Raw genomic sequence first — 17681 nt, forward strand, 5'->3', positions numbered from 1 at the left:
TACATCAGTGTTAGTTATTTGGATATGGCAAAGCTAGATCTGTTCCATGCTTCTTATATCCAATTAAACACACACAGATCCAGCATTTACATATTAAATAAGAAACCAAATTAACCCAACACAAAGGGGAGAGAGACAAAAAAGGAACTGTAAAAATTGAGTTTGACAACAATAAAAAAGTAAAAAATGTCGATAACTCTCGATAATGACCCTAAAAATAGAATTTAAATGCCAAATTTTGCTTTGAAAAAATCATTTATGAGGTTTATACAGTTGATATCAGTAAGACAAGGCCAGTACAAGGAAAATAAAATTATAAAACAATCACTCAGCTATAAACAGTGTGGCGATAACATGTGACTAGCTCTGTAAGACAGATGCTGTTATTTCCATTTTGTTGATGAGGAAAGTGATGGCAGGCAGGCAGAACAGCCATCAATAAAAAGTCTACAAGTAATAAATGCCAGAAAGGATGTGGAGAAAAGAGAACCCTCTTACACTGTTGGTGGGAATGTAAATTGGTGTGGCCACTAAGGAAATTAGTGTGGAGGTTCCTTAAAATACTTTAAAAATAGAATTGCCATATGATCCAGCAATCCCATTCCTGGGCATATATCCAGACAAAATTATAAATCAAAAAGATACATGCACCCTAGTATTTATTGCAACACTATTTACAATTACCAAGATATGGAAACAACCCAAATGTCTATTGATACATGAGTGGATAAAGAAGATGTGGTGTAAATATGTGTGTGTGTGTATGTGTGTGTGTGTATACACACACATATACACACACAGTGGGTTACTACTCAGCCATTAAAAATAATGAAATAATGCCATTTGCAGCAGCACGGATGGACCTAGAGATTATCATGCTAAGTGAAGTTTAAGTCAAAGTATATCACTTATATGTGGAATCTAAAATATGACATAAATGAACTCATCTATGAAACAAAAACAGACCCACAAATATAAAGAACAGACTTGAGGTTGTTGAGGGGTGGTGGGGGGGCAAGGAGGATTGGAAATCCAGGATTGGCAGATGTTGACTGCCTCATCTGTATAGCACATGGAATTATATTCAATAGCCTATGATAAACCATAATGGAAAGGAATTATGAAAAAATATATAACTGAGTCCCTTTGCTGTACAGCAGAAATTAAACACAACATTGTAAATCAACTATACTTCAATAAAATTTGGGGAAAAAAAAAGTGATATTGCGTCACTTGGCTCCACCAGGCTCAAGGTGGAGCTGGATTTAGGCTCATTTTCCTCCATTCTTTTCCTAGTCCTGCCCCTGGAGGGCTGAGGTCCCCTTCCCTCTCACCTTCCACCACTAAGGGGATTTCTGGTGACCCCTGGTTGGAGAAGGACTCACCAGGATGGGCTCCACCAGCTTCCCCTCCGGCATGACTGAGCGGTTCATCTTGGCAATGCGTTCCAGTGTAGCCAGGGCAACCTGAGTGTTCCCGGTGGAGACGTTGAACCGAGCAGATTCAGGGATAAACTGGGCATAGGTGACAAAGGACATCAGAATTGCAGCTGCTGTGGACCCCAGAGATACGGCCATCACGGTTTCATACGCTACAGCATCCCCGTTTCCAGAGGTGAGGATGCAGCGAGCTCTGCGGCAGCAACAGCAGGTGCACTAGCGCAGTCCTGCTAGAACAAAAGCTGCCGTCTCCTTACCATCGCCCCGTCTAGGATGACAGCAGATCGATACTAAGCTTCACGCCAGTTTGGCCCAACCAACTTAATACAATGAAATTCTTACACCCAATCTGTAAAAAGCTGCCTCCCAGGGCTCTTTCTACTGCTTTACTTTTTACTGATTTTCTACTCCTCCATCACCTAGGCCCTCCCCAGGAACCCCAGAACTCTCCACAGTGCAGGAACCATGAGTAGAGGAACCATCCCGATCGTAGAGGGCTTCAACCCACTGACGGTGGCATACGCTGAACACCACGCTCAGAAAACAGCACAGCCTTCCACTGACATGAGGACCTTGGGAATCACCTGGAAGGGCCCCCTGCTCTTGGTGCCTCCCCCGATGAAGACCAGTGGCTTCTTCCTCAGCAAAGCATCTCCCCCAGCAGTATCCTCTTCCCCATTCCCCAGCCAGAGTGCAGTTCAGGTCATCCTCATCACCCACCAGGATTAATCTGATAGTTTCTAACTGCTTTTCTGACCTTTTCCATCTTCCCTCCCACCAGCCTCCACATAACCAAGTACCTGTTCCCCAGCACGCAACCCCTGCCACATCGCCAGGGCCCCTGGTCCTCCAGGCTCTTTGTAACCTGGACACAGGCCTGTCTTTCCAGCTGGCCTCCCCTCAGCACCCCTCACTCTACAATTCACTGCCTGCCTGATCTCCCCCAAAAATATCCTGCATTCATACCTTCATGACTGGGCTTGTGCATTAAATTTGCCAAAACACCCTTTTCACATAAACCGACAGAGACAGATACTTAAATAAAGGAGAAAGGTCCTGAGCATGAGAAAGATGTCTGTAGGCCAAGAAGCCACTGGGCCAACCAGAGGGGAAGTCAAGAGGGAGCCCATGAGCTTCGTCACCTTGAAGGCCATGATGAGGATGATGCCAGGGATGGAGGCAATGCGGATAAGCCAGCGCCACCCGATGGTGGGGACGACTACGGAGGCCAGGCCGATGATGAGCAGGGAGCCAGCCAGCCAGAAAACCTGGGGGAGAGAAGGAAGGTTAAAGCCCTCCTATTTTCCAATAGTCACATGTGGATGTCAGAGTTGGACTATAAAGAAACCTGAGTGCCAAAGAATAAATGCTTTTGACCTATGTGTTGGAGAAGACTCTTGAGAGTCCCTTGGACAGCAAGGAGAGCCAACCAGTCCATCCTACAGGAAATCAGTCCTGAATATTCACTGAAAGGACTGATGCTAAAGCTGAAACTCCAATACTTTGGCCACCTGATATGAAGAACTGATGCACTGGAAAAGACCCTGATGCTGGGAAAGATTGAGGGCAGGAGGAAAAGGGGATGACAGAGGATGAGATGGTTGGATAGCATCACCAATTTGATGGACATGAGTTTGAGTAAGCTCAGGGAGTTGGTAACGGACAGGGAAGCCTGGTGTGCTGCAGTCCATGGAGTCATAAAGAGTCAGACACAACTGAGCAACTGAACTGAACTGATTGTATGCCCTTCATACCCCCACTCCAGGAGCGCCCTGGCCTGCATTGTAAGAGGATGAGATGGGACAAAGGCTTTGCTTGAAGACTGGCACCACCTCCAGGACTGGATGAATTGGTGATGTTACTCACTTCTCCATGACTCCATTTGCTTGTCTACAGGTAGGAGGCTCAGCAAGACAGGGGGACAGCAATGCCATCAAAGTTTAAAAACACCTCAGGCCCAAGACATAGACTTTCTTTTCTTGAATAAACAATACAGTCACTGGTTCGTAATTCAAGGTACAAAGGAGAACACTGCGAATGGATTCCTCTTTTCTCCCAGTTTCCTTTAATCCAGTTCCGCTCCTCAGAAGAAACCAGTATCACCAGTTTCTTCCATCCTTCCGAAACTGTTCTCAGTTCAGTTCAGTCGCTCAATCGTGTCTGACTCTTTGCGACCCCAAGAATTGCACCACGCCAGGCCTCCCTGTCCATCAGCAAGTGCCAGAGTTCACCCAAACTCATGTCTATCGAGTCAGTGATGCCATACAGCCATCTCATCCTCTGTCGTCCCCTTCTCCTCCTGCCCCCAATCCCTCCCAGCATCAGAGTCTTTTCCAATGAGTCAACTCCTCACATGAGGTGGCCAAAGTATTGGAGTTTCAGCTTCAGCATCAGTCCTTCCAATGAATATCCAGGACTGATTTCCTTTAGGATGAACTGGTTGGATATCCTTGCAGTCCAAGGGACTCTCAAGAGTCTTCTCCAACACCACAGTTCAAAAACATCAATTCTTCGGCGCTCAGCTTTCTTCACAGTCCAACTCTCACATCCATACATGACCACTGGAAAAACATAGCCTTGACTAGATGGATCTTTGTTGGCAAAGTAATGTCTCTGCTTTTCAATATGCTATCTAGGTTGGTCGTAACTTGCCCTCTAAAGAGTAAGCGTCTTTTAATTTCATGGCTGCAGTCACCATCTGTAGTGATTTTGGAGCCCAGAAAAATAAATCTGCCACTGTTTCCACTGTTTCCCCATCTATTTGCCATGAAGTGATGGGACCCGATGCCATGATCTTACTTTTCTGAATGTTGAGCTTTAAGCCAACTTTTTCACTCTCCTCTTTCACTTTCATCAACAGGCTTTTGAGTTCCTCTTCACTTTCTGCCATAAGGGTAGTGTCATCTGCATATCTGAGGTTATTGATATTTCTCCCGGCAATCTTGATTCCAGCTTGTACTTCTTCCAGCCCAGTGTTTCTCATGATATACTCTGCATATAAGTTAAATAAGCAGGGTGACATTTTACAGCCTTGACGGCCTCCTTTTCCTATTTGGAACAAGTCTGTTGTTCCATGTCCAGTTCTAACTGTTGCTTCCTGACCTGCATACAGGTTTCTCAAGAGGCAGGTCAGGTGGTCTAGTATTCCCATCTCTTTCAGAATTTTCCACAGTTTATTGTGATCCATACAGTCAAAGGCTTTGGCATAGTCAAGAAAGCAGAAATAGATGTTTTTCTGGAACACTCTTGCTTTTTCAATGATTCAGAGGATGTTGGCAATTTGATCTCTGGTTCCTCTGCCTTTTCTAAAACCAGCTTGAACATCTAGAAGTTCATGGTTCACGTATTGCTGAAGCCTGGCTTGGAGAACTTTGAGTATTACTTTAGCATGTGAGATGAGTGCAATTGTGTGGTAGTTTGAGCATTCTTTGGCATTGCCTTTCTTTGGGATTGGAATGAAAACTGACCTTTTCCAGTCCTGTGGCCACTGCTGAGTTTTCCAAATTTGCTGGCAGATTGAGTGCAGCACTTTCACAGCACCATCTTTCAGGATTTGAAAGAGCTCAACTGGAATTCCATCACCTCCACTAGCTTTGTTCATAGTGATGCTTCCTAAGGCCCACTTGACTTCACATTCCAGGATGTCTGGCTCTAGGTGAGTGATCACACCATCGTGATTATCTGGGTTGTGAAGATCTTTTTTGTACAGTTCTTCTGTGTATTCTTGCCACCTCTTCTTAATATCTGCTGCTTCTGTTAGCTCCATACAATTTCTGTCTTTTATTGCCGGGAGCCGCCACAGGAGATCCCACGCATGACAAGGTCATGTGGAAAAGCCATGATGAGCAAGGCAGATCATGGCTCGAGGGACCCCCCTGAATCTGCTCGAGCATCTACCCCAAAACCAGAATCTGTCTGTCTTACTATTTTGTGCCTTTCACCAACTCTTCTGACATTAATAGGGGGCTATCCCCAACCACCTTTCTCTGGAAAAAGTCAACTTAGGGCTTTAGTTAATAAGTCTCCTGGGCATGAAAGGAATATTTCTATTTTAATCCCTCTGTTGGCATTCTAGCTTGCCTGACAGGTTTATCCATACTCTTGCAATTAACACACATGACTGTTCACAACTCCCCAACCTTGAAAGGCACGGGAAGCCAAAACATTCTAAAAGTCCTAATGAGCATAGAGTCCTTTAAGGGATGAAAAATTATTAGAATAGATAGTACTGGTAAAGATTTCATTATTGGGCCAATGCTTGCTGCCATGTTCCCATATCCCTTATCCATTGTGCACCTGGGAGTGCATTGGTTAACATAGTTGGAATGTAAGAAAAACAAGTAGCAGCCTTGGAATTAACCACATCAGAACTTTGAGCTAATTGGTTCTTTTCTTTGTTGTAACTCACTGCACCTTTACTCCATGAGAATGTTAACTCTGTTTAGCACTTTCTGAGGCTGACATAGATTATAAATATAAAGAAAAAACACTTCAAGGGAAAATAAGTTTTCTGGCTGATCAGCCTTTATCAAAAAAGGGCCATAAAGTGTCCACAGGCCTCCAAGGCCAGAAGATATTGTACACAACATTGTTTATGGGAGAGGTATGCAGAAAAAATCCTAGTTTCAATAAAGACAAAACAGATGTAATGTTTGGGCTGACTCTGTATGACTTTGCATCTTTCATTTCCCTCTATCTAAAAGTCAAGGTATAAAAGTTCCTTTTGAAAATAAAGTTACAGGCCTCATTCACCGAAGCTTGGTCTCCCCGTGTCATTCTTTTTTTCCTTTTCTCTCCTTTTCTCTCTCTGTTCTTCTTTCAGGATGACTCCTTGGAACACAGGAGCTTTATTGGCTTTCTGTATAAACCAAGGAAGGTCAAGACTCTTTCTCTTCCCTTTTTATTTCGTTATCACCTATGCCATCATCCTGAGGGTACCCCTGGATCCTGCTGGGGCTGGACCCAGGCACTTTATCAAGCCCATCTTTGCATGAAATGTTCCCTTGGTATCTCTAATTTTCTTGAAGAGATCTCTAGTCTTTCCCATTCTGATGTTTTCCTCTATTTTTTTTGCATTGATCCCTGAAGAAGGCTTTTCTTATCTCTCCTTGCTATTCTTTGGAACTCTGCATTCAGATGCTTATATCTTTCCTTTTCTCCTTTGCTTTTCATTTCTCTTGTTTTCACAGCTATTTGTAAGGCCTCCTCAGACAGCCATTTTGCTTTCTTGCATTTCTTTTCCATGGGGATGGTCTTGATCCCTGTCTCCTGTACAATGTCAAGAACCTCCCCTGTTCTAAACATATACAAGCTAATGTTTTGTTTTTGCTTAAAATGGTAACATAGTATAAATATTTCTCAATACTGCTTTCTGTCATGAAAAATTTATCTTGAGATTATTTTATATCAACAAAGAGCATGGCAGCCACCCTCATGAGTTGGGAAGTAAAACAGGTCCGAGTGTTATCGTGAGCATTATTTTCCCAGTGGAAGATGAAGAATAGATGATAACTCCATTCCACTTCACAGAGATGGAGAGAAGATAATATTTTAAAAGACCCTTTGGGGGGCCACTTACAGGGTAACTATTTCATCACCAAGGAAGTCTATTTTTAAAACAGCAAGAATATTTCAGAAAGTGGTAAGAGCTATGAGAGAAAGAAATAATGTGAGAATGACTTGTGTGATCAGGGATGATCTTTCTGAAGAAGCAATGTGTGAGAAGGCCAGTAAGAAGCCACTGTAGCAGACCAGGTAACAGCATATGTGGCACTGAAAAGGATTTTAGTAGCGAAATGATAAGAAAAAAAAACTTTTTTTTCCTGTTTGATGGATTTGGCACATATTTTGGAGGTAAAGGCAACAGGATTTGCTGTTAGACACTGCATCAGGGCTTCTGTGGTGGCTCAGTAGTAAGAAGATGCTCTTTGTTGTAGATAAATATTTGGGGGGAGGGGGTCGGTGGAAAGAAACATTCAAAAGTTTGTTCAGTTTTTCCCTTGCAATGTTATGGGAAACACAAAAGAACTTTTTGGCAAACTCATTAGCCACCTAAAACCATTGGATTCATCAATTAGATGACCCCAAAAGACCTGGAAAATAAAACCAGCAATGAGAAGATAAAACAATGTCATGACATGGGATCGTGACAAAAGCAATGGAAGTAGATGGAAGAGATAATGTTTGCAGATGAGCCTGTACCGGATCATGTCTATTAAATAACACTCAGTGTAAAACCCAACGCCTAACTATTGAAAGTGTGGGCATTTATCTTGACAAAGATAAGCAGAAAGCTGGGAGGGATATAAAGAGTTAGCATTTGGTTGCCTACATTTTTTATTGTTGTTGTCTAAATTTAGTGTCAGAAAAATCAAAAATAAAATTTTAAATATTCTCCTACTGCTTTATTCATTGCCAAATATATTAATATATTTTTCAGCGGGAAGGGTCATCACCTTCTGGTCCTCTGAAAGTCAGGGCTTTAGGATAAAGATGACATCAAAGATGGTACAAGGGCACCTAGACTGATGGAGCTTCTGGATGCAAAACCTCTGGTCAGTAGGCAGCAGGGGTCTGAGGACCGGTGGGAGACATCCTCATCTTCTCACCTGGGGAAATGGCTCAGCTGGGAGGAGGAGATTACAAAAGCACTCACAGGCACAGGCCAGTTATGCACACTACTGTCCACAAGGGAGACTCTAGAAGGGATGCTGAGAGTGTGCCTCCACTGAAGACTCAATGGGGAGAAAATGTTCATCCCAGATGCATTCCTGAGCGGCTGTCGTTCCAGTGAAACCAGCCAGTGGACTGTTTCCTGGGGAAGGGGTTACTGTGCTCTAAATGCTGCTGCTGGATTAATGGATGATAGAAGTCCTGGCTCAGAAAGCCTTGGAAATGACCTTTGTGGTCAAGCATCCCTAATGCTTTTTGGCTGGTACCAAGTACCAGGAGTGTTCTGATCAAAGGACCATCAACCAACCAGGAGAAAACTGGGATCTGAAGACTGAGTAGAATTTGGCTTCACTCACCTGAGACAAGGGGAGCATGTAGCCTCGATATTTTGTAGGCAAGAATTCAGTCTTTATGATTAACCTAAACAGGAAGGGGGAAAACACAATTATGCTTTCATAAAGCCAAATAACTCATCTTATAAAACAGTCATTGGACTTCCCTGGTGGCACAGTGGATAAGAATCCACCTGCCAGTGCAGGGGACACAGGTTCAATCCCTGGTCCAGGAAGATTCCACGTGCTGCAGGGCAACTATGCCCGCATGCCACAGCTACTGCGTGCCTAGAGTCATGCCCTGCAACTCAAGAAGCCACCACAGTGAGAATCCCGAGCACCGCAACAGTGGTCCCCGCTCACAACTAGAGAAAGCCTGCACAAAGCAATGAAGACCCAGCACAGCGAAAAGTAAATAAACAAACATTTCTTTAACCAAAAAAAAAAAAAAAATCAAAATTTTTCTTGTTTCTTTGATAAAAAATTCAGAAAAAAAATTCATCACTGTAAAATGATAAGAAATACATATGTTGGTCTCTATCCCTGAAAGTGAAAGATGCTCACTCATGTCCAACTCTTTGCAACCCCACGGACCATAGCCTGCCAGGCTCCTCTGTCCATGGGATTCTCCAGGCAAGAATACTGGAGTGGGTTGCCATTCCCTTCTCCAGGAGATCTTCCTGACCCAGGGATCGAATCCAGGCCTTCTGAGATGCAGGCAGATTCTTTACCATCTGAGCCACTAGGGAAGCCCTGGTGGTGGTTTAGTCACTAAGTTGTGTCCAACTCTTGCAACCCCATGAACTGTAGCCCACCAGGCTCTTCTGTCCATGGGATTCTCCAGGCAAGAATACTGGAGTGGGTTGCCATTTCTTCCTCCAAGGGATCTTCTGGACTCAGCAATGGAACCCAGGTCTCCTGCAATGCAGGCAGATTCTTTAGCAACTGAATTATAAGGTAAGCCCCCGGGAAGCCCTGGTTCCTGCTAATATTTGGTCTTTGACGCCAGTCCCCGACACAGAGTTCCTGAAAACCTTGGGATTTCCTGGATGATAGGACCATCATTTATTCTAAGGAGGTGATGCTTGATGCATCCTAGATGGTGGCTGGTCTTCAAACACTAAGGCATGATTAGAATCTTGGAACTTTCAGCCCTATCCCCCCTCCTCTGAAGAGAAGAGAGGGGCTGGAAAACTAATTAATAATCAATTATGCCCACATGAGGAAACCTCCATAAAAATCCCTAACAAACAGGATTCAGAGAGCTTCCAGGCTGGTGAACACAGCTATGTCCTAGGAGAATCGTTCAGTTGCTAAGTTGTATTCGACTCTGTGACCCCACAAAATGTAGCATGCCAGACTCCCATTTCCTTCACTGTCTCATGGAATTTTCTCAGATTCATGTCCATTGATTTGATGATACTATCTAACCATCACAAGAGAAGACTCTACACATGGACATCACCATGTGGTCAACACCGAAATCAGATTGATTATATTCTTTGCAGCCAAAGTTGGAGAAGTTCTATACAGTCAGAAAAAACAAGACCAGGAGCTGACTGTGGCTCAGTTCATGAAATCCTTATTGCCAAAATCAGACTTAAATTGAAGAAAGTAGGAAAAACCACTAGACCATTCAGGTATGACCTAAATCAAATCCCTTATGATTATACAGTGGAAATAAGAAATAAATTTAAGGGACTAGATAGATCTGATAGACAGAGTACCTGATAAACTATCAGGATACCTGATAAATTACCAGGAAGTTCACGACATTGTACAGGAGATAGGGATCAAGACTATCCCCAAGAAAAAGAAATGCAAAAGAGCAAAATGGCTGTCTGAGGAGGCCTTACAAACATCTGTGAAAAGAAGAGAAGCAAAAAGCAAAGCAGAAAAAGAAAGGTATATCAATATGAATGCAGAGTTCCAAAGCATACCAAGGAGAGATAAGAAAGCCTTCCTCAGTCATCAATGCAAAGAAATAGAGGAAAACAATAGAATGGGAAAGACTAGAGATCTCTTCAAGAAAATTAGAGATACCTAGGGAACATTTCATGCAAAGATGGGCTCAATAAAGGACAGAAATGGTATGGAGCTAACAGAAGCAGATGTTAAGAAGAAGAGGCAAGCATACACAGAAGAACTATACAAAACAGATCTTCATGACCCAGATAATCACAATGGTATGATCACTCACTTAGAGCCAGACATCCTGGAATCTGAAGTCAAGTGGGCCTTAGGAAGCATCAATACAAACAAAGCTAGTAGAGGTGATGGAATTTCAGTTGAGCTATTTCAAATCCTAAAAGATGATGCTATGAAAGTGCTGCACTCAAATTAGAAAACTCAGCAGTGGCCACAGGACTAGAAAAGGTCAGTTTTCATTCCAATCCCTAAGAAAGGCAATGCCAAAGAACGTTCTAACTACTGCACAATTGCACTCTACTCACACGCCAGCAAAGTAATGCTCAAAATTCTCCAAACCAGGCTTCAACAATACATGAGCCGTGAACTTCCAGATGTTCAACCTGGTTTTAGAAAAGGTAGAGGAATGAGAGATCAAATTGCCAACATCCATTGGATCATAGAAAAAGCAAGAGAATTCCAGAAAAACATCTATTTCTGCTTTATTGACAATGCCAAAGCCTTAGACTGTGTGGATCACAATAAACTGTGGAAAATTCTGAAAGAAATGGGAATACCAGAAGATGGCAGAGGAATAGGGCAGGGAGACCACTTTCTCCCCCACAAATTGATCAAAAGAACATTTGAATGCTCAGAAAAACCCACAAAACAACTTCTGAATGCCAGCAGAGGACATCAGGCACCCAGAAAAGCAGCCCATTGTCTTAGAAAGGAGGTAGGGAAAAAATATAAAAGATAAAAAGAGAGACAAAAGAGGTAAGGACAGAGCTCTGTCCTGGGAAGGGAGTCTAAAAAAGAGAGGTTTCCAAACACAGGAAACACTCACTGCCAAGTCTGTGGTGAGCCTTGGAACCACAGAGGGCAACATAACTGGGAGGAAAAATAAATAAATAATTTAAACCCACAGATTACGAGCCTAACGGTAACTCCCCCAGCGGAGAAACAGCACAGACGCCCGCATCCACCACTAGCAAGCAGGGCCTGGGCAGGGAGGCACGGGCTGCATTGCTTAGAGTAAGGACCGGGCCTGAATGCCCCGAGGGCAATCTGAGGGAACTAACTCGGGACAGCAAACCAGACTGTGGGATAGCTACCTCGCAAAAAGCCCTAACCTAAGACACCGCAAGGCCCACTCACAGAACAAAGGACTGAGCAGAGCTACCCACCTGCAGACTGGCCCATCCCCTTCTGGTGACAGGCAGGTGAGGGCAGCCAGAGCCGGAAGAGGGCAATCACGGCCCCAGAGAGGCATTATCTACCAAACTGCGAGCAGGCTTCGTTCCTAACCAAGACTCCTTGGGATTCTGGATGGTCAACATCCACCTGAGAAGGTGTGCAGGTTGTACACCCAGAAAACCAAGTGGCAGGGATGGGGGAGGCAATAAGTCACAGCGACCGCGCTCACCAAACACCTGGTCACCTGAGCTGCTCGGACCTCGGAAGGGCACAAAACGAAGGTCCAACCAAGTCTGCACCTCTGAGGACTACCCGAGTACCTGAACCTGGGTGGCTTAGACTTGGGAAGTCTTGGGAAGTGCATACAACCGAGGGCGGGCCTCAGACAGTTCCCAGCAGAGTAACCTAGAGCCTAAGCAGTGTAGACAGGGAAAGCACACACACTGTGAGCAGGGGCAAACCCAGTGTGGCTGAGACACTGCAAGCACATGCCAGTGTTATTTGTTTGCAGCGTCCCTCCCTCCCCACAGCACAACTGAACAAGTAAGCCTAAAAAAGTGTCCACTACCAGCCCCTTGCATGAGGGCAGAAATTAGACACTGAAGAGACCAGCAAACAGAAGAAGCTAAAACAGAGGGAACCTCCTTTGGAAGTGACAGGTGCAATAGATTAAAACCCTGTGGTTAGCACCAACTACATAGGAAGGGGCCTATAGATCTTGAGAAATATAAGCCAGATCAAGGAACTATCTGAAAATGAACTGACCCCACACTGCCCACAACACCACCAGAGAAAGTCCTAGATATATTTTTACTATATTTACTATCATTCTTTAATTTTTAAAATTTTTTTAAGTCCTCTATTACTTCTTTAATTTTCATAACCTACTATTAGCTGGAATCAAGACTACCAGGAGAAATATCAATAACCTCAGATATGCAGATGACACCACCCTTATGGCAGAAAGTGAAGAGGAACTCAAAAGCCTCTTGATGAAAGTGAAAGTGGAGACTGAAAAAGTTGGCTTTACCTCAACATTCAGAAAATGAAGATCATGGCATCTGGTCCCATCACTTCATAGGAAATAGATGGGGAAACAGTGGAAACAGTGTCAGACTTTATTTTGGGGGGCTCGAAAATCACTGCAGACGGTGATTGCAGCCATGAAATTAAAAGACGCTTACTCCTTGGAAGGAAAGTTATGACCAACCTAGATAGCATATTCAAAAGCAGAGACACTACTTTGTCAACAAAGGTCCATCTAGTCAAGGCTATGTTTTGTCCAGTGGTCATGTGTGGGTGTGAGAGTTGGACTGTGGAGAAAGCAACAGAGGAACATAGCACTTAGCTTCAATATACAGGCTGCCCAAAGTCACTCCAAACCCACTGACATCTCATAACTCATTACTGGACACTTTATTGCACTCCAGAGAGAAGAAATCCAGCTCCACCCACCAGAACACTGACACAAGCTTCCCTAACCAGGAAACCTTGACAAGCCACCCGTACAATCCCACCCACAGCGAGGAAACTCCACAATAAAGAGAACTCCACAAACTGCCAGAATACAAAAAGGCCACCCCAAACACAGCAATATAAACAAGATGAAGAGACAGAGGGATACCCAGAAGGTAAAGGAACAGGATAAATGTACATCAAACCAAACAAAAGAGGAAGAGTTAGGGAATCTACCTGATAAAGAATTCCAAATAATGATAGTGAAAATGATCCAAAATCTTGAAAACAAAGTGGAATCACAGATAAATAGCCTGGAGACAAGGATTAAGAAGATGCAAGAAAGGTTTAATGAAGACCTAGAAGAAATAAAAAAGAGTCAATATATAATGAATAATGCAATAAATGAAATCAAAAACACTCTGGAGGGAACAAATAGTAGAGTAACAGAGGCAGAAGATAGGATTAGTGAGGTAGAAGATAGAATGATAGAAATAAATAAATCAGAGAGGAAAAAAGAAAAACGAATTAAAAGAAATGAGGACAATCTCAGAGACCTCTGGGACAATGTTAAATGCCCCAACATTCGAATCATAGGAGTCCCAGAAGAAGAAGACAAAAAGAAAGACCATGAGAAAATACTTGAGGAGATAATAGTTGAAAACTTCCCTAAAATGGGGAAGGAAATAATCACCCAATAATCACCCAAGTCCAAGAAACCCAGAAAGTCCCAAACAAGATCAACCCAAGGCGAAACACCCAAGACACATATTAATCAAATTAACAAAGATCAAGCACAAAGAACAAATATTAAAAGCAGCAAGGGAAAAACAACAAATAACACACAAGGGGATTCCCATAAGGATAACAGCTGATCTTTCAATTGAAACTCTTCAGGCCAGGAAGGAATGGCAAGATATACTTAAAGTGATGAAAGAAAATAACCTACAGCCCAGATTACTGTACCCAGCAAGGATCTCATTCAAATATGAAGGAGAAAGCTTCAGCTTTACAGACAAGCAAAAGCTGACAGAATTCAGCACCACCAAACCAGCTCTCAAACAAATGCTAAAGGATCTTCTCTAGACAGGAAACACAGAAAGGGTGTATAAACTCAAACCCAAAACAACAAAGTAAATGGCAATGGGATCATACTTATCAATAATTATCTTAAATGTAAATGGGTTGAATGCCCCAACCAAAAGACAAAGACTGGCTGAATGGATACAAAAACAAGACCCCTATATATGTTGTCTACAAGAGGCCCACCTCAAAACAAGGGACACATACAGACTGAAAGTGAAGGGCTGGAAAAAGATATTCCATGCAAATAGAGACCAAAAGAAAGCAGGAGTAGCAATACTCATATCAGATAAAATAGACTTTAAAACAAAGGCTGTGAAAAGAAACAAAGAAGGACACTACATGATGATCAAAGGATCAATCCAATAAGAATATATAACAATTATAAATATATACGCACCCAAGAAAGGAGCACCGCAATATGTAAGACAAATGCTAACAAGTATGAAAGGGGAAATTAACAGTAACACAATAATAGTGGGAGACTTTAACACGCCACTCACACCTATGGATAGATCAACTAAATGGAAAATTAACAAGGAAACACAACCTTTAAATGATACAATATACCAGTTAGACCTAATTGATATCTATAGGACATGTCACCCCAAAACAATGAATTTCACCTTTTTCTCAAGCGCACACGGAACCTTCTCCAGGATAGATCACATCCTGGGCCATAAATCTAGCCTTGGTAAATTCAAAAAAATTGAAATCATTCCAAGCAATTTTTCTGACCACAATGCAGTAAGATTAGATCTCAATTACAGGAGAAAAACTATTAAAAATTCCTACATATGGAGGCTGAACAACACGCTGCTGAATAACCAACAAATCACAGAAGAAATCAAAAAAGAAATCAAAATATGCATAGAAACAAATGAAAATGAAAACACAACAACACAAAACCTGTGGGACACTGTAAAAGCAGTGCTAAGGGGATGGTTCATAGCAATACAGGCATACCTCAAGAAACAAGAAAAAAGTCAAATAGATAACCTAACTCTACACCTAAAGCAACTAGAAAAGGAAGAAATGAAGAACCCCAGGGTTAGTAGAAGGAAAGAATCTTAAAAATTAGGGCAGAAATAAATGCAAAAGAAATAAAAGAGACCATAGCAAAAAGCAAAAAGCTGGTTCTTTGAGAGGATAAATAAAATTGACAAACCATTAGCCAGACTCATCAAGAAACAAAGGGAGAAAAATGAAATCAATAAAATTAGAAATGAAAATAGAGAGATCACAACAGACAACACAGAAATACAAAGGATCATAAGAGACTATCAGCAATTATATGCCAATAAAATGGACAAATTCTTAGAAAAGTACAACTTTCCAAAACTGGACCAGGAAGAAATAGAAAATCTTAACAGACCCATCACAAGCATGGAAATTGAAACTCTAATCAGAAATCTTCCAGCAAACAAAAGCCCAGGTCCAGATGGCTTCACAGCTGAATTCTACAAAAAATTTAGAGAAGAGCTAACACCTATGCTACTCAAACTCTTCCAGAAAATTGCAGAGGAAGGTAAACTTCCAAACTCATTTTATGAGGCCACCATCACCCTAATACCAAAACCTGACAAGTCAAGTCAAGTCAAGTCAAAGTCACTCAGTCGTGTCCGACTCTTGTGACCCCATGGACTGTAGCCCACAAGGTTCCTGTCCATGGGATTCTCCAGGCAAGAATACTGGAGTGGGTTGCCATTTCCTGACAAAGATGCCACAAAAAAAGAATACAGGCCAATATCACTGATGAACATAGATGCAAAAATCCTCTCTCACATCCATACATGACCACAGGAAAAACCATAGCCAATACAGTATACTAACGCATATATATGGAATTTAGAAAGATGGTAATGATGTGAGAGTTGGACTGTGAAGAAGGCTGAGCGCCAAAGAATTGATGCGTTTGAACTGTGGTGTTGGAGAAGACTCTTGAGAGTCCCTTGGACTACAAGGAGATCCAACCAGTCCATTCTGAAGGAGATCAGCCCTGGGATTTCTTTGGAAGGAATGATGCTGAAGCTGAAACTCCAGTACTTTGGCCACCTCAGGTGAAGAATTGACTCATTGGAAAAGACTCTGATGCTGAGAGGGATTGGGGGCAGGAGGAGAATGGGACGACAGAGGATGAGATGGCTGCATGGCATCACTGACTCGATGGACGTGAGTCTGGGTGAACTCCGGGAGTTGGTGATGGACAGGGAGGCCTTGCGTGCTATAATTCATGGGGTCACAAAGAGTCGGACACGACTGAGTGACTGAACTGAACTGAACTGAATAGTAACCCTGTATGTGAGACAGCAAAAGAGATACAGATCTATAGAACAGTCTTTTGGACTCTGTGGGAGAGGGAGAGGGTGGGATGATTTGGGAGAATGGCATTGAAACATGTATAATATCATATGTGAAACAAATCTCCAGTCCAGGTTCGATCCATAGCACAGGATGCTCGGGGCTGGTGCACTGGGATGACCCAGAGGGATGGTATGGGGAGGGAGGTGGGAGAGGGGTTCAGGATGGGGAACACATGTATACCCATGGCGGATTCATGTTGATGTATTGCAAAACCAATACAATATTGTAAAGTAATTAGCCTCCAATTAAAATAAATAAATTTATATAAAAAAAAAGAAATGGGAATACCAGACCACCTGACCTGCCTCTTGAGAAATCTGTATGTGGGTCAGAAAGCAACAGTTAGAACTGGACATAGAACAACAGACTGGTTCTAAATACGAAAAGGAGTATGTCAAGGCTATATATTGTCACCCTGCTTATTTAACTTACATGCAGAGTACATTATGAGAAATGCTGGGCTGGAAGAAGCACAAGCTGGAATCAAGATTGCTGGGAGAAATATTGATAACCTCAGATATGCAGATGACACCACCCTTATGGCAGAAAGTGAAGAACAAAAGAGCCTCTTGATGAAAATTAGAGAGGAGAATGAAAAAGTTGGCTTAAAGCTCAACATTCAGAAAACGAAGATCATGGCATCTGGTCCCATCACTTCATGGCAAAAAGATGGGGAAACAGTGCAAACAGTTGCAAGGCTTTATTTTGGGGGGGCTCCAAAATCACTGCAGATGGTGACTTCAGCCATGAAATTAAAAGACGCTTACTCCTTGGAAGGAAAATTATGACCAACCTAGACAGCATATTATAAAGCAGAGACATTACTTTGCCAACAAAAGCCTGTCTAGTCAAAGCTATGGTTTTTCCAGTAGTCATGTATGGATGTGAGAGTTGGACTATAAAGAAAGTTAAGAAAATGAAGTCTGTCACTGTTTCCATTGTTTCCCCATCTATTTGCCATTAAGTGATGGGACCAGATGCCATGATCTTCGTTTCTTGAATACTGAGTTTT

General features: G+C 42.6%; 1 protein-coding gene across 5 annotated transcripts in view; it reads right to left on the reverse strand.

The window, feature by feature from the left end:
* SVOPL (SVOP like) overlaps positions 1–17681 on the reverse strand; it is a 110431-nt gene that overhangs the window by 74338 nt on the left and 18412 nt on the right. For all 5 annotated transcript variants that reach the window (XM_025291607.3, XM_025291606.3, XM_025291604.3 and 2 more), the window contains exons 7-9: positions 8468–8531; positions 2582–2707; positions 1386–1514 (exon numbers count right to left, since the gene is read on the reverse strand). In XM_025291607.3, coding sequence (XP_025147392.1) covers positions 1386–1514; positions 2582–2707; positions 8468–8531 — 319 coding nt within the window. The remainder of the gene's footprint in view (positions 1–1385; positions 1515–2581; positions 2708–8467; positions 8532–17681) is intronic.

This window comes from Bubalus bubalis, chromosome 8, assembly GCF_019923935.1.
Source record: "Bubalus bubalis isolate 160015118507 breed Murrah chromosome 8, NDDB_SH_1, whole genome shotgun sequence".
NCBI lineage: Eukaryota > Metazoa > Chordata > Mammalia > Artiodactyla > Bovidae > Bubalus > Bubalus bubalis.